The sequence below is a fragment of the Somniosus microcephalus genome, chromosome 14 (assembly GCF_052327205.1).
Source record: "Somniosus microcephalus isolate GS21.2 chromosome 14, FLI_Smic_1.0, whole genome shotgun sequence".
Lineage (NCBI taxonomy): Eukaryota > Metazoa > Chordata > Chondrichthyes > Squaliformes > Somniosidae > Somniosus > Somniosus microcephalus.
In genome coordinates this window covers 102,697,157-102,712,840 of record NC_141000.1, presented here as the reverse complement: position 1 = coordinate 102,712,840, position 15,684 = coordinate 102,697,157, and the positions used below count along the sequence as shown (strand labels likewise).

The window sequence follows — 15,684 nt, the reverse complement described above, 5'->3', positions numbered from 1 at the left end:
GAATATTACCATGACCTGTTGAGTGACACTGAATATTACGAGGATCTGGTCTGCTCAGTTTGTGATGAAAACTCCCAAAGTGCTGAAATCCGGATGAAGCACTTAAGGTCTAAGGAACATAGAGAGTTGGTGGCGCTACAGCTGGCAGCCGAGAAAGGAGCTCCGAGAGTTTCAAAAAGGCAGAAAAGAAAAAGAAGCAGAAGATAATAACCGTCTAAAATATTATCACTTCTACCATCTCAGGCGGGACACTACGAAAGGAGCTAAATTAGTTGAAAAACCGGAAATTATCAAGACAGCCAGTTGGTTGTAAAAGTCCGCACTGCTGGTTCAACAGGACGAAAGTTCAAGCTGTTACGTCAAGAAAAAGGCTATGGAGGAGTCACGCTAGCCATGTGAACCGGCTACACCAAAGAGATGCTGTTCGGAACGAGTCAAGATCAGAGACTGAATCTATGAACTGTTCCCACCGAGATTATATCTGTAAATTGTTTGATATGAAGTTGAAGATATGTATGTTTAACGGGGACTCTGTAAGTAATAAGCTAAAAAGGGAGGATTGTAGTGTATGTACCCGTCTACCTTTAAGGGAACTATTGAATGTAACCGTTCACCTTTAAGAGAACTACTTTAGGTGTGGCACTATTTGTTTGGCTTCTGTATACTATAATACCGACAGTGACCACACCAGTATATAAGTGTTGTGGCAGGATAACTGGGGCAGATTCGCCCTGACCTCTGAATAGTAAAGACCTGTTTGTTTGTTACTCCTGAAGTCTGTGTCGTTATTAACTGTACAACCCACAGACTTTACAGTGACCATCTTTGTAGTCGTTGCGCAGTCATCACCGGAACGCCCTTCTTCGGATTAAAAATGGAGACAAGAGGCTGGTGATCAGTCAGCAAGGTGAATTTCTGCCCGTGCAGATAGTGATTGAACTTTTTCACTCCCCACACTAGGCTGAGGGCCTCCCTGTCAATCTGGGCGTAGTTACGCTCGGCTGAGGTTAGTGATCGTGACGCTATTGGCCTCTCTGAGCCGTCCGAGAATTTGTGCGACAGCACCGCTCCAATGCCGTAGGGTGACGCATCACATGCCAACCGAATTGGTAATGCCGGGTTGTAATGGGCCAATACCTCGTTCGATGTGATTAGTGTTTTGCTCTTCTGGAAAGCTCGTCTACATTCGTCACTCCACTTCCATGGCACCCCAGTTTGCAGTAGGGTGTTCAGTGGGTGTAGTATTGTAGACAAATTTGGCAAGAACTTATTGTAGTAGTTTACCAGCCCGAGGAACGACCTCAGTTGTGACACATTTTCCGGTGCTGGAGCCTTGACTACTGCCTCAATCTTCTCTGGGGACTTATGTAACCCCTCTAACGTGGCCACAATACGAGATCTGTTTTCTAAAAAACTCGCATTTGGGGCGTTTAGCTCGGAGCCCATATTCCTGCAATCTAGTGAGCACCTGCTCCAGGTTGGCAAGGTGATCACTGTCATTTTCGCCCGTGACCAGGATGTCGTCCAAATAACACTGGGTCCCTGGGATCCCTTGCAGGACTTGTTCCATTGCCCTCTGCCAAATAGCCGGAGCTGATGCTACCCCGAATACCAGCCGGTTGTATTGGCAGAGACCTTTATGGGTGTTGATTGTGAGGTATTTTTTTGATGCTTCTTCTACCTCCATTTGCAGATACGCCTGGGCCAGATCAATCTTAGTGAAGCGTTTCCCTCCAGATAGCGAGGCGAAAATATCTTCAATCCGCGGAAGTGGATATTGTACGGTGTGAAGGACCGGGTTCACTGTTACCTTAAAGTCCCCACAGATGCGAACCTTCCTTGGTTCCCTAGGCGTGCTGCTCAACGACTTTTTCATCACAGGGACGATGGGTGTAGCCCACTCGCTCCAGTCTACCTTGGACAGTACACCTGAACGTTCCAGACTCTCCAGCTCTGCTTCGACGGCTGGGCGGATCGCATAAGGTACCGGTCTGGCCTTAAAATATTTTGGGCTTGCGTTTTCTTCAATTTTAATCATCGCTGTCATGCCTTTTAGTGTTCCGAGTCCTTGCTGGAACACTTCTTTCGTGTCAGTTAGGATCTTTTGACAGTCGCCCAGGTGTGACGTCATCATCCTTTTTGTCAGCCACAGTCAGTGCCTGTATGGAATGCCAATCCAGTTGTATTTTCTGGATCCATTCACATCCCAGTAATGGTGGTCCTCCATCTTGCAATACCTACAGGTCTAGTTTTGGTGTTTCCTTACCTTTATATATAACGGTCACCCTTATTTTTCCTTTGGGGTAGACTTTTTGCCCAGTGTACGTCTTCAAAATAATTTTTGTGTCTCTCAAGGGTATGTGTGAGAATAGCCGCTCGTAGTCCCGTCGGTTTATGACTGTTAGGGCTGATCCTGTGTCCAATTCCATCTTTACCTGGACTCCTGCTAACTTGAGAGTGACCCAAATGGTTCGGTGATCCTCCGTTGTGATCACATTATGTAGTTTCAGACAACTCAATTCCCTGCTTTCGGAGTCGTTATCACTCTTTTGTTCGTCTGAACTATTCTCCGTCATCTTATGTACCTTCTTGTACTTTTCTTTGGTAGGTTTCTTATTGCTGGTTTTCTTTCCCGACCTGCAGACTCGTGCTATGTGTCCTACTTTTCCACACTGTCTGCACATTTTGTCTTTGAACCAGCAATCATTCTGGTCGTGTGTTGTTCTGCCGCAGCGATAGCACTTCTCTGTTCCATATGACATTTCGTTTGTGCCATATTCTTGCGGTCTCTGTTGTATCTCTGCAGCGCCCCGTGCTGCTGCTTCATATGATACCGCAATGCTGAAAGCCTTTTCCAGCGTAAGGTCCTTTTCAGATAAAAGCCGTTTCCGGGTTCCTTCACTTTGAAGTCCACACACAAACTTGTCCCTTAAGGTATCTGCCAGTCCCGCTCCAAACTGGCAGTGTTTCGATAGTTTGCGCAGTTCTGTTAAATAATCAGCATTGCTTTCATCCTTATGCTGGTTCCGTTTGTGAAACTTGAATCTTTCTGCTATCAGCAGCTGTGTGGGGTTTAAATGTTCCTTTAGTATCGTTACTATGTCTCCAAAACTCTTTTCCATTGGCTTCGTTGGGGTTACTAGATTTCGTAATAAACCATACATCTTTGCACCCATTAAATTTAACAATACCGATGCTTTCTTGTCATCTGACACCTCATTTGCCTTGCAGTACACCTCTATTCGTTCGACATATGTAGTCCAATCTTCGACTTCATTGTCAAATGCGGTGATACTGCCACTCTTTGGCATTTCGGGTGTGGTTTAAAATGGCGTCTCCCAATGGCTTAAAATGGCGTCTCCCGCGCTTTCCTTCCTCCCCCGCTCCTGGCGGTTCTCGTGGCAATGGCGGCGCCCTGTAGGTTTTGCGCGCTTCTCCTGCACTGCTGCCAACGCCGCTCTCGGCGGTCCTCGTGGCAATGGCGGCACCTCGCGGCTTTCTACGCGTCTCTCTCCGACGCTGCTCGGCCCCTGAACACCGGCTGCGCCCTGTGCGCTCTGCCCCCTCTCTCCCCCGTCGATGCTGCTCGGCCCTTTGCTGTGCCGCTCGGTCGGGCTCTAGCCCGCCGCTGTCCGGGAAGGGTCTGCGCACTACCTGTTGCCAGCCCGTTTCGCTGGACCACCTCGACTGGAAAGCCAAGCCTGGCTCTCGACAGCCTCCCCCCGCAATTCTCGAGTCTCTGCTGGATGACTGGGCGGTTGCCCGTGGTCGACGCCTGAGTCTCTGGCCTTGACCTCCAATCCACTGATCTCCAGGAACGAATCCCCGGGAGGTGATGCAGAGTTGCAGGTAGGTTCGAACCTGCCTCGTCGCCAATGTTACGTCCGTGTATAATAAGATACAGACTGCAGCAGAAACGGTACAACAGGTGTTTACTCAACGTGGCTCACAGTTGAACTGACTGTACAGATTACTACTCAGGGCTATATACAGGTGTGGTCACTGCCGGTACTGCAGTATACATGAGCTGTAAAACATAGTTCCCCCCTTAAAAGGTGTATACATTACAACTCCCATCGTGTCAATTGGAAATAAGGCCATCTCTGATCACTTCCTCGTATCGCTCTCCACCCACATCCCGTGTCCACAGCCCCCCACCACCCCCCCCGCACTTCCTTCCGTGTCCGCCCCTGGAAAAACTCTCTCACAACTCTCTCACAACTGCACTTATGAAATCCCAACTGTCCAGCCTTTGGCCCTCCATTCACCACGACATTTCTGCAGCTATCGATCTACTCAACCACACTCTCACCAACACCTTTGATGCCCTAGTCCCTATTAAAACAATTACTCTCTCTCACCCTGACCGTTCCCCTGGTACGGCCCTCATCTTCATCCCTTAAGTCCAAAGCAGACTTGAACAGATATGGCGGACAACTGGTTTAGCCATTCACTGCCAGATCTGGCTGCACCACAAAGCATTATCGGGTCCTGCTCTCGTCTGCCTAAATTGCTCACTATTCCAGAATCATTCTGGAATGCAAAGATAAACCCCGGCTTCTATTCTCCACTGCTAACGGTCTTCTTAGACCCCTTGCCCCGTCTCCTCCACCCTCATCTCCAACAACAAGTGTGAGGAGCTCATGGACTTCTTTGTCTCTAAGATTGAGACCATCTGTTCAGCTGCCTCTGCCACTTTCCTTCCTTCCCCTAGCCCACTGGGCCAAACTTCCTCTAAGGTTCCCCCCTGCCCTAGCTCTGAACTAACATCTTTCTCCAGTTTCTCTCTGATCTCCCTTCATGACCTCTCCGTGTTCATCTTGTCCACGAGACCCACTCCCTGCTCCCACGACCCGATTCCCACCAAACTGCTGACCACCCAACTTCCTTTTCTGGCTCCCATATTAGCTGACATTGTTAATGGTTCGCTCTCCTCAGGTACTGTCCCCCTCGCCCTCAAATCTGCCGTCATCACCCCTCGCCTCAAAAAACCAACCCCTAACCCCTCCGTCCTTACAAACTACCGCCCCATCTTTTCTCCAATTAAAGATTGGGAAGACTGAAGCCATTGTTTTCAGTCCCCGCCACAAACGCCGTTCCCGCGTCACTGATTCCATCCCTCTCCCTAACATCTGTCTGAGGCTGAACCACACTGTTCGCAACATTGGTGTCATATTTGACCCTGAAATGAGCTACCGACCATGTATCCGCAGCATAACAAAGACCGCCTACTTCCACCTCCGTAACATCGCCCGTCTCCGCCCTTGCCTCAGTTCATCCACTGCTGAAACCCTCATCCATGCCTCTGTTACTTCTAGACTTGACTATTCCAGCGCACTCCTGGCTGGCCTCCCACATTCTACCCTATGTAAACTTGGTCATCCAAAACTCGGCTGCCCGTGTCCTAACTCGCACCAAGTCCCGTTCATCCATCACCCCTGTGCTCGCTGACCTACATTGGCTCCCGGTTAAGCAACGCCTCGATTTCAAAATTTACATCCTTGTTTTCAATTCCCTCCATGGCCTCGCCCCTTCCTATCTCTGTAATCTCCTTCAGCCCCATCCCCCCACCCCTGCCCCGAGATATCTGCGCTCCTCTAATTCTGCCCTCTTGAGCATCCCTGATTATAAATCGTTCAACCATTGGTGGCCGTGCCTTCTGATGCCTAGGCCCTAAGCTCTGGAATTCCCTGCCTAAACCTCTCCGCCTCTCTTTCCTCCTTTATGACACTCCTTAAAACCTACCTCTTTGACCAAGCTTTTGGTCACCTGCCCTAATTTATCCTTATGTGGCTCGGTGTCAAATTTGTTGTCTTATAATACTCCTGTAAAGCACCTTGGGATGTTTTACTACGTTAAAGGTACTATATAAATACAAGTTGTTGTTGTTGTTTGGAACTGCAACATGTTGTGCCATGGACTCTTAAGATGTTACAGCACAGAAACTGAAACGATAGCAAAATACTGCAGATGCTGGAAAGCACAGAAACTGGCCATTTGGGCCCATAAAGTCTGTGTTGGTGTTTCTTTCCTCCCACAGGAGCCACCCAGATTTAACTCTGGAATGGCAAGATGAATAATCGCAATAATGATTCCCCCACGAGTTCTCCACCATATGGTCATAGGACGTCAGCAAAGAAAGTAAAAGAAAACTGGTCTAAGAGTCACTTTGGGCTGCAGTTACACTGTACTACAGATATGCATTCATATCGACAGTACCTGATTTATACTACCTGGCAGCAAATCTTCCAGCATGCACACACAGATCTCTGCTCCCATCTCATTAACATTAAACATTTTCAGAGTTCAGGTCGGAGCATCCACTTTCTCATATAGCTCTGTCTGACTTCATCACAGTTATTCTAAAAGACTCTCAGCACCTCTTGAACTCTGCTGAATACCACACCTGGGTATTCCATGGCGAGATTGCCTCTTCTCGGGAAGAAAAAAAAAATCACACACAACTGGACTCCAGAGTTAGGTCAGGGCCGGACTCTGGAGTTATACAGTCATTTCTGTAAAAACTTCACTCCGCAGCAACACACACATTGCAGTTTAACTGCACCCTAGCATTGCTGTTACACATTTCATGAATGGTTATAGAACCAATGGATTGGGAAAATAGATTAAAGGGTAAGACGATACATGATCAGTGGTGTACATTTAAGGAGTTATTTTACAACTTCCAAAAAATATATATTCCACTGAGAAGAAAAGGGTGTAAAAGAAAAAACAGCCATCCGTGGCTAAGTAAAGAAATTAAGGATAGTATTCGACTAAAAACAAGGGCATATAAGGTAGCCAAATCTAGTGGGAGGATAGAGGATTGGGAAAACTTTAAAAGACAGCAAAAAATAACAAAAAGATTGATTAAGAAAGGGAAGATAGATTATGAAAGTAAATTAGCAAAAAATATAAAAACAGATAGTAAGAGTTTTTATAGTTATATAAAAAGAAAAAGGGTGGCTAAAGTAAATGTTGGTCCCTTAGAGGATGAGACCGGGAAATTAATGGTGGGAAATATGGAGATGGCAAAAACACTGAATGAATATTTTGTATCAGTCTTTACAGTAGAAGACACTCAGAATATCCCAACACTGGACAAACAGGGGGCTAAAGGGGGGGGGGGGGAGGAGCTAAACACGATCAAAATCACTAAGGAAGTGGTACTCGGTAAAATAATGGGACTCAAGGCGGATAAATCACCTGGACCTGATGGCTTACATCCTAGGGTCTTGAGGGAAGTGGCGGTAGGGATTGTGGATGCATTGGTAATAATTTTCCAAAACTCCCTGGACTCGGCAAAGGTCCCGGCAGACTGGAAAACTGCTAATGTAACACCCTTATTTAAAAAGGGCAGTAGACAGAAGGCTGGTAACTATAGACCGGTTAGCCTAACATCTATGGTAGGTAAAATTTTGGAGTCCATTATTAAGGAGACAGTAACAGGACATTTGGATAATCATAATTTAATAGGACAAAGTCAGCATGGTTTTATGAAGGGGAAGTCATGTTTGACAAATTTGCTGGAGTTCTTTGAGGAAGTAACATATAGGGTGGATAAAGGGGAACCAGTGGACGTAGTGTATTTAGACTTCCAAAAGGCATTTGACAAGGTGCCACACAAAAGATTATTGCTTAAGATAAAAAATCACGGGATTGGGGGTAATATTCTGGCATGGATAGAGGATTGGCTATCTAACAGAAGGCAGACAGTTGGGATAAATGGTTCATTCTCAGACTGGCAATCAGTAACTAGTGGTGTTCCGCAGGGGTCAGTGCTGGGTCCCCAACTCTTTACAATCTATATTAACGATTTGGAGGAGGGGACCGAGTGTAACATATCAAAGTTTGCAGATGATACTAAGATGGGAGGGAAAGTAGTGAGTGAGGAGGACATAAAAAACCTGCAAGGGGACATAGACAGGCTAACTAAGTGGGCAGAGATTTGGCAGATGGAATACAATACTGGAAAGTGTGAGGTTATGCACTTTGGCAGGAAAAATCGTAGAGCAAGTTATTATCTTAATGGCAAGAAACTGGAAAGTACTGAAGTACAAAGGGATCTGGGGGTCCTGGTGCACGAAACTCAAAAGGTTAGTATGCAGGTGCAGCAAGTGATTAAGAAGGCCAATGGAATGTTGGCTTTCATTGCTAGGGGGATAGAATATAAAAATAGGGAGGTATTGCTTCAGTTGTACAAGGTATTGGTGAGACCGCACCTGGAATACTGCATACAGTTTTGGTGTCCATACTTAAGAAAGGACATACTTGCTCTCGAGTCAGTACAAAGAAGGTTCACTCGGTTAATCCCGGGGATGAGGGGATGGACATATGAGGAGAGGTTGAGTAGATTGGGACTCTACTCATTGGAGTTCAGAAGAATGAGAGGCGATCTTATTGAAACATATAAGATTGTGAAGGGGTTGGATCGGGTGGATGCGGGGAAGATGTTCCCGATGATGGGTGAAACTAGAACTAGGGGGCATAGTCTTAGAATAAGCGGCTGCTCTTTCAAAACTGAGATGAGGAGGAACTACTTCACTCAGAGGGTGGTAGGTCCATGGAATATGCTGCCCCAAAAAGCTGTAGAAGCTACATCATTACATAAATTTAAAACAGAAATAGACAGTTTCCTAGAAGTAAAGGGAATTAAGGGTTACGGGGAGCGGGCAGGAATTTGGACACGAGTCTAGGTTCGGATCGGTCATGGCCCTGTGGGTAGCGGAGCGGGCCCAGGGGCCGTGTAGCCTGATCCTGCTCCTATTTCGTGTGTCTAATTCTGTTAGATTCAGGAGATGGTTCTGTGATAGTGGATTGGCGGTTAGGATCAGATCAGCCATGATCTTATTGAATGGCGGAGCAGGCTCGAGGGGCCGATTGGCCTACTCCTGCTCCTATTTCTTATGTTCTTAACCGCACAGAGGCCTGGGGGACAGCTGCCTACCTATTTATGTAACGCATGAACCAGCATACAAGAGTTTGAGTTCTCCACTAATACAATCCTAATGTCTTCCCTTAACCTGTTTCCGCTGGACCCTTTAACAGAGAATGCTGTTTCGACTTCAAACTAGGACCAGGTTTCAAAATAGATCAGAATGTTGGCCAATAGTACACTATCAGTATGACACTCCCTGCATAATGGCTCCTTCAATCAAACAAGCTTCACTGTGCTAACCTTGTCTGTGCAGAAGATGAGCATTAATTGCCATTGTTATTTGCAGAATAACTAATTTTACAATTCTTCCAATCTGCCAAGTAAAAATTATTTGAAAAAAATACATTTGTGTAACATTAGGGGACGAGTTTGCAAACAACAATAACTTGCATTCATACAACACCTTCAACATAGCAAAATATATGAAGGCACTTCACAGTCGCATTATCAGACAAAATTTGACACCGAGCCACATAAGGAGAAATTAGGACAGTGACAAGTTTGGTCAAAGCGGTAGCTTTTAAAGAGCGTCAAAGGAGAGGTGGAGAGGTTTAGGGAGGGAATTCCACCGCTTAGGACCTAGACATCTGAAAGCACAGCCACCAATGGAGGGGCGAAGGAAATTGGGATGCACAAGAGATCAAAATTGGAGGAACGCAGAGTTCCTGGAGGAGGTTACAGAGGTAGGGAGGGGCAAGGCCATGGAGGAATTGCAGTGCTCATGGATTATCTGCAGTTTAAATCCATTGAATTTTGTGAGTACATTTAAAATGTGTTTCCAGGGCCTTCTTTAAAAAAGTTCACAAAAAAACTGTCAAAGAAATTGTCTTCCTCAGTTCCTAATGAGAACAAGTAATATTCAAAGCTATTTCGGCCAACATGTGTATATGTTGAGTACAGTTTTGGAGTATTCGTGTACATGAAAGATACTTATGTTTTCAGGATAAACTCAAGTACAACTGATTGTTGCAAGCTCATGTTTTAAAAGGAGCACCCAGATCGAATCCTAGGAAGTTGTGAAACGAGAATTTTATTTGTACAAGTAGGCAAGGTGGATTATGTAGCATTCAGAAACATAGAAGATAGGAGCAGGAGTAGGCCATTCGGCCCCTCGAGCCTGTTCCGCCATTTAATGAGATCATGGCTGATCATCCAAACTCAGTACCCTGTCCCTGCTTTCTCCCCATATCCCTTGATCCCTTTAGTCTTAAGAAATATATCCAACTCCTTCTTGAATATATTTAATGAATTGGCCTCAACTGCCTTCTGTGGTAGAGAATTCCACAGGTTCACCACTCTCTGGGTGAAGAAATTCCTCCCCATCTCAGTCCTAAATATCTTACCCCTTATCCTTAGACTGTGACCCCTGGTTCTGGACTCCCCTGCCATCGGGAACATCCTTCCTGCATCTAGTCTGTCTAGTCCTGTTAGAATTTTATAAGTTTCAATGAGATCCCCTCTCATTCTTCTAAACTCCAGCGAATATAAGCCTAATCGACCCAATCTCTCCTCATACGTCATTCCTGCCATCCCAGGTATCAGTCTGGTGAATCTTCGCTGCACTCTCTCCATGGCAAGAACATCCTTCCTCAGATAAGGTGACCAAAACTGCACACAATACTCAAGGTGTGGTCTCACCAAGGTCCTGTACAACTGCAGCAAGACATCCTTGCTCCTGTACTTGAATCCTCTCGCTATGAAGGCCAACATACCATTTGACTTCTTAACCGCCTACTGCACCTGCATGCTTACCTTCAGCAACTGGTGCACAAGGACACCCAGGTCTTGTTGCACTTCCCCTTTTCCCAATCTATTGCCGTTCAGATAATAATCTGTCTTCCTGTTTTTGCCACCGAAGTGGATAACCTCGCATTTATCCACATTATACTGCATTTGCCATGCATCTGCCCAATCACCCAACCTGTCCAAATTATACTGGAGTTTCTCGGCAGCCTCCTCACAGCACACACGCCCACCCAGCTTTGTGCCGTCTGCAAACTTGGAGATATTACATCTAGTTCCCTCATCTAGACCATTTATATATATTATGAATAGCTGGAGTCCTAGCACCGATCCCTGCGATACCCCACTAGTCACTGCCTGCCACTCGGAAAAAGACCTGTTTATTCCTACTCTTTGCTTCCTGTCTGCCAACCAGTTCTCTATCCAAGACAGTACCTTACCCCCAATCCCGTGTGCTTTAACTTTGCACGCTAATCTCTTATGCGGGACCTTATCAAAAGCCTTCTGAAAGTCCAAATACAGTACACCACATCCACTGGTTCTCCCTTATCTATTCTACCAGTTACATCCTCAAAAAATTCCAGTAGATTACTCAAGCACGATTTACCTTTTGTAAATCCATGTTGACTTTGTCCGATCCTGTCACTGTTTTCCCAAGTGCTCTGCCATTACATCTTTTTTCATGGACTCTAGCATTTTCCCCACTATCGATGTCAGGCTTACTGGTCTATAATTCCCTAAATACCTAGTAAGAGAGAATAAACTAGAGATTCAGGGCTAGAGCAGGGGTAGCCTTGGGGGGAGGTTTGGCTTGACGGGCAAGAGGAAATAAGCTATCAAATTCTCTTTTAAAACAATTTATGGACTTTACAACAACAACCCGTGGTAGAGAATTTCACATTCTAACCACTCTACGCAATTATTTTTTTAACCTCCCCTTCAATTATTTTTGTGATCATCTTAAATACCTGTTACTCATGACACTAACTAGTAGAAACATTATCACTGTGTACCTCATCATAACCCTTCATAATCTTGAAAACCTTTTAAAACAAACATAAAGCAAATTAGACCACACAATCAGGTCAACCCTTAACCTTCTCAGCTCTAGTGCAAAATATCCTAAATTGTCACATCTCCCTTCAATAACTGCAGCCCCTCATCTCTGGTAACATCCTAGTGCTAGTGTATCTACGCTGCAACTTTTCTATTCATTAAAAAACTTTCCTATTACAAGGTTCCACTGGCTAAATGATTATTACCAAGAAGGACCCATACATGATTATAATACGGCAGTACAGGTAAAAGCACCATGCCTACAGTATTAAGCTGTGCAAAACAGCAAGCACCCAAGCTCTGTGCTTGATTCCCGACCATCTCCTCTCTGAATGTAACACATGCAGTCTTCCTTATACAGGCTATATCACTGCTTACCATTCACGCTGATCAATTCGGGGGAAGAGGAAAGAAATATATTAAAATCAGAGCTGATAGTGGAAGTTTGCAACCTCACCTACAGATGTTAGAAACTGAGAAACAGACACTTGCTGCAACAGGAATCAAAGCAACTAAAAAGCACGAGTTTTATCTACTCACACAAATGGCGCTGCAGAGCGTTGACTGAGAGGACAGTGGGATTACTGAACACAGCGAATCATCAGCGTTTGAACCTGAAAAGTGGGCAGTTTCGCTCTGTGTGAAAGCACCAACCAGGATAACACGACTGCGCGCCAAGGCGTGTTTTTTTTTGTTGTGTGAGCATTGTGACCTGAATTAACTGAAACATGCAGAATAAAAGTAACGTTTGCAAACCGGGTTGTGTTATTAAAAATATATTTTTTTTAAAGGACTTGGTTATAAGCAGAAGGAACTGTGGGGTTTGTAGTTTCCACCTTGCTCTGCATATGACCAGAGTGCAGGGCTGAGACCTAGCTACAATCACTAGCACGTTACAGGGGCAATGTGCTTAGCTTAGAATGGTGGAGCTCCAGTTTTGAGTTTGTGCTGCTGGTAGTGAAATGTTTCTGCAGATCATTTCGTTTGTTGCGGATAAGTAGCTAAGATGTATATTTGAAAAAGGAGAATTTTTTGCAGGGCTGCTGGGGGGGGGGAAGAGCGGGAGAGTGGGACTAACTGGATCGCCCTTTCAAAGAGCCGGCACAGGCACAGTGGACTGAATGGCCTCCTTCTCCTGTGCTGTCTGAATCCCCTGTGATTAGCATCTCGGGCCAGTACAGGTTGTTTTCGGCGATGTTTCATTTTCTCTTGTTTTCTCAGCGGGTTGGGAGCTCCTGCGAGCCCCAATTGTCCACAGTCAGACCTCGCCTTCTGAACAGCAACATTGGTTATTGGTTTTTTTAACTAAAAGAGTGAGTGCAATGCACTGGGAGTTTGGTGTTGTGAGCTTGGCCCCTTTCTAAAATATTATTTTGATATAATTTGAAATGAATTTTTATATGGTAACACTTTTGTATTTGATCTTGTGTCTTTTATTACATTGCAAACATTTTCTGCCTTTTTTTAAACTAATATATAGTTTGTGCTGATTCTTGCCGACCTAGACAAAACGATAAGCTTGCAATCAAACGATTGACAAAGGGGTTTTCATTTTTAAACGTTTTTTTAAACTTAAATTGCACCGTTCTGGAGTAGCTTAAATTCTAAAGCAGCAGTTTAACTTGACGCATCACTTCGCTGTTTCACCCACTTGAGAGCGCTGTGCCCTGGAGTGTTTTTTGAAAAGTTTTGAAGATTAAAACTACAGCTCCCAGGGATCCACTTCACACAACAGATATGGCTCCTATCTGAGAGGACGGACTTGAGGTGATTTCTAGGCCCACTTTTACAGTCTGAGTTTCTGGACATAGTTTCGCTCTGGTCTTAATTTTTTTTTACTCTGAAAGGCAAGTTGCATTCATTCCTGGTGCAAAATGTAACTCCACTCAATTCTGTTTTGCAAGTCCCAGAAAGGAATTTAGTATTTTGTTTTAATACCAAAGGTTTTGCGTCTTATTAAATTCAAGGTCGCGGACAATTAAGTGCCCCCGCCCCTTGTGGTTGTCATCATTCCTGTCTAAAGCGTCAGTGCGGGGAGAACATGCTAACAGCAAAGAGGAGTTGGGTTGTGACTTGTAGTCGAAGTGCTTGGATGCTCTCGGGTTACAAAGCAATGAGCAAAAGCCTCCGGGACTGCTACAGCTTGCTGAATGTGCAGGAAAGCTGCAACCACGACCAAGTGAAGGAAGCCTATCTCAAATTGGTAAAGTTGTATCATCCAGATAGTGGTTCTGTTGGAGCAGATGCTGGAAAATTCATGCAGATGGAAGAAGCTTACAAAGCTGTTGTCAAACATTTAGCCGAGAAGAGAAAGGCAGAGTCTGATCGAAGATTGGATGATGATGAAGAAGAACATTTCAAGTACACGGCACCTCAACATAGACAGTATCTTAGCTTTGAAGGCATTGGCAGTGGGACGCCAAGTCAAAGAGAGGAACAGTACAGAAAATTTAGAGTCAGCCGTGCCACTGACCAAGTGCTGGACTACAGAAAACAGAAACTGTTCAATCAGGATGTAGAAAATACTATGATGGTGAAAGATGTCCAGCAGAGCAAGAAAATAAAAATAACCCAAGCAGTGGAACGATTGGTGGAAGATCTCATCCAAGAATCGATGGCCAAAGGTGATTTTGATAATCTAAGTGGTAAAGGGAAGCCACTGCAAAAGTTTGCGCAGTATCCATACATTGATCCCATGACTCATAATCTGAACAGGATACTCATAGAAAATGGATATCAACCAGAATGGATTGTCCGGCAGAAAGAGATAAAGCAAACCATAGAGAAACTCAGAAATGATATGGTGGGTTATAGGAAAAAGCTTGGCGTGTCTCTGACTCTCAACAGCCAGAAACAGTGGAATCTGAACTGTGAGCAGTTCAGAGATGATATTAAGCAACTCAATAAAATGGTAGATAGTTTCAATTTAATTGTCCCTCTACTGAACAGGCAGATGCTGCACTTCAACCCCGATAAGGAGCTTGCTGTCATATTGAAGAAATATGATGTGTTCATGGAAGCAAACAAGGACACTTCAGGGGTTATTGGAAAATCAACTGAGGAAAGTGGCACTTCTGTACATACAAAAAAAAGCCTGTTTAATTGGATCAAACTTTTCCTGAAATAAGGACTGAGTAAGATGGGTAATCTTTTGTGATCAGAATGTTAATTTATCTCTCCAATTATAACTGGATGTATTGTGTACAGAGAAGTAGATTAGTTGCAACAGGAGTAGGCCATTCAGTCCCTTGAGCATGCTCCACCATTCAATTAGATCATGGCTTTTCTAGTTTAACTCCATTTACCCGCTTTAGTTCCATATCCCTCGATACCCTTACCTAACAAAAATCTATCAATCTCAGTCTTGAAAGCTCCAATTGTCCCAGCATCCACAGCTTTTTAGGGGAAAGAATTCCAGATTCCTACAATCCTTTGTGTGGAAAAAGTGCTTCCTGATTTCCCTCCTAAATGGCCTGCCTCAAATTTTGTGTCTCCTCGTTCTTGATTCCCCCACCATCGGAAATAGTTTCTCTGTATCTACCCAAAAGGACAAGCAGGCTATCATCTGTTCACGCCAGTTAGTGCTTTTCGCAGCAGCATTTAACTTGCCTGTAGAATTTCTCTGTCCTGCAATATACTGTAACCAAGAAAAAACAAGTACTTTATGTTAAGTTATTAATTATTGTTGCACTTTTTTGGCTGGTGGGCAGAAGTGAAGTGTTAAAAGTAGTGCCTTCAAAAAGCCTTAATTGGGTGGCATAAAATGCACTAAATTCACAAAAAAATGAAATAGTAGGAATGTCATTGTTTAGAATACACTACATAAATAGTACTGTATATAAATTCTCAAGCTCAGACTTTTTTCTGGAAATACATTCATTCAGTCTTTTTTAATAATTCCTCATCAGGTTATTCAAATTGTCACCTAATAAAGTTGAATGCATCTA

The 15,684-nt window shown here is 44.5% G+C and overlaps 2 protein-coding genes across 6 annotated transcripts in view; one reads left to right on the top strand and one right to left on the bottom strand.

Moving 5' to 3' along the window:
- The window catches only part of gart (phosphoribosylglycinamide formyltransferase), a 77,810-nt gene extending 65,433 nt beyond the window's left edge, over positions 1 to 12,377 (bottom strand). Inside the window, exon 1 of one of the 5 annotated variants that reach the window (XM_086007088.1) lies at positions 12,278 to 12,377. The gene's annotated coding sequence lies outside the window, so the exon portion shown is untranslated. The other 4 variants (XM_086007089.1, XM_086007091.1, XM_086007087.1 and 1 more) reach the window with 4 other exon arrangements.
- A 416-nt stretch (positions 12,378 to 12,793) lies between these two features.
- On the top strand, positions 12,794 to 15,684 carry dnajc28 (DnaJ (Hsp40) homolog, subfamily C, member 28). Its single transcript, XM_086007086.1, has one exon. It carries the CDS (start codon positions 13,779 to 13,781, stop codon positions 14,862 to 14,864), a length of 1,086 nt encoding a protein of 361 aa, XP_085863212.1. The 5' UTR covers positions 12,794 to 13,778; the 3' UTR covers positions 14,865 to 15,684.

Coding starts and splice junctions, on each gene's coding strand:
- dnajc28 (XM_086007086.1), top strand. CDS start 13,779: ATGCTAACAGCAAAGAGGAGTTGGGTTGTGACTTGTAGTCGAAGTGCT.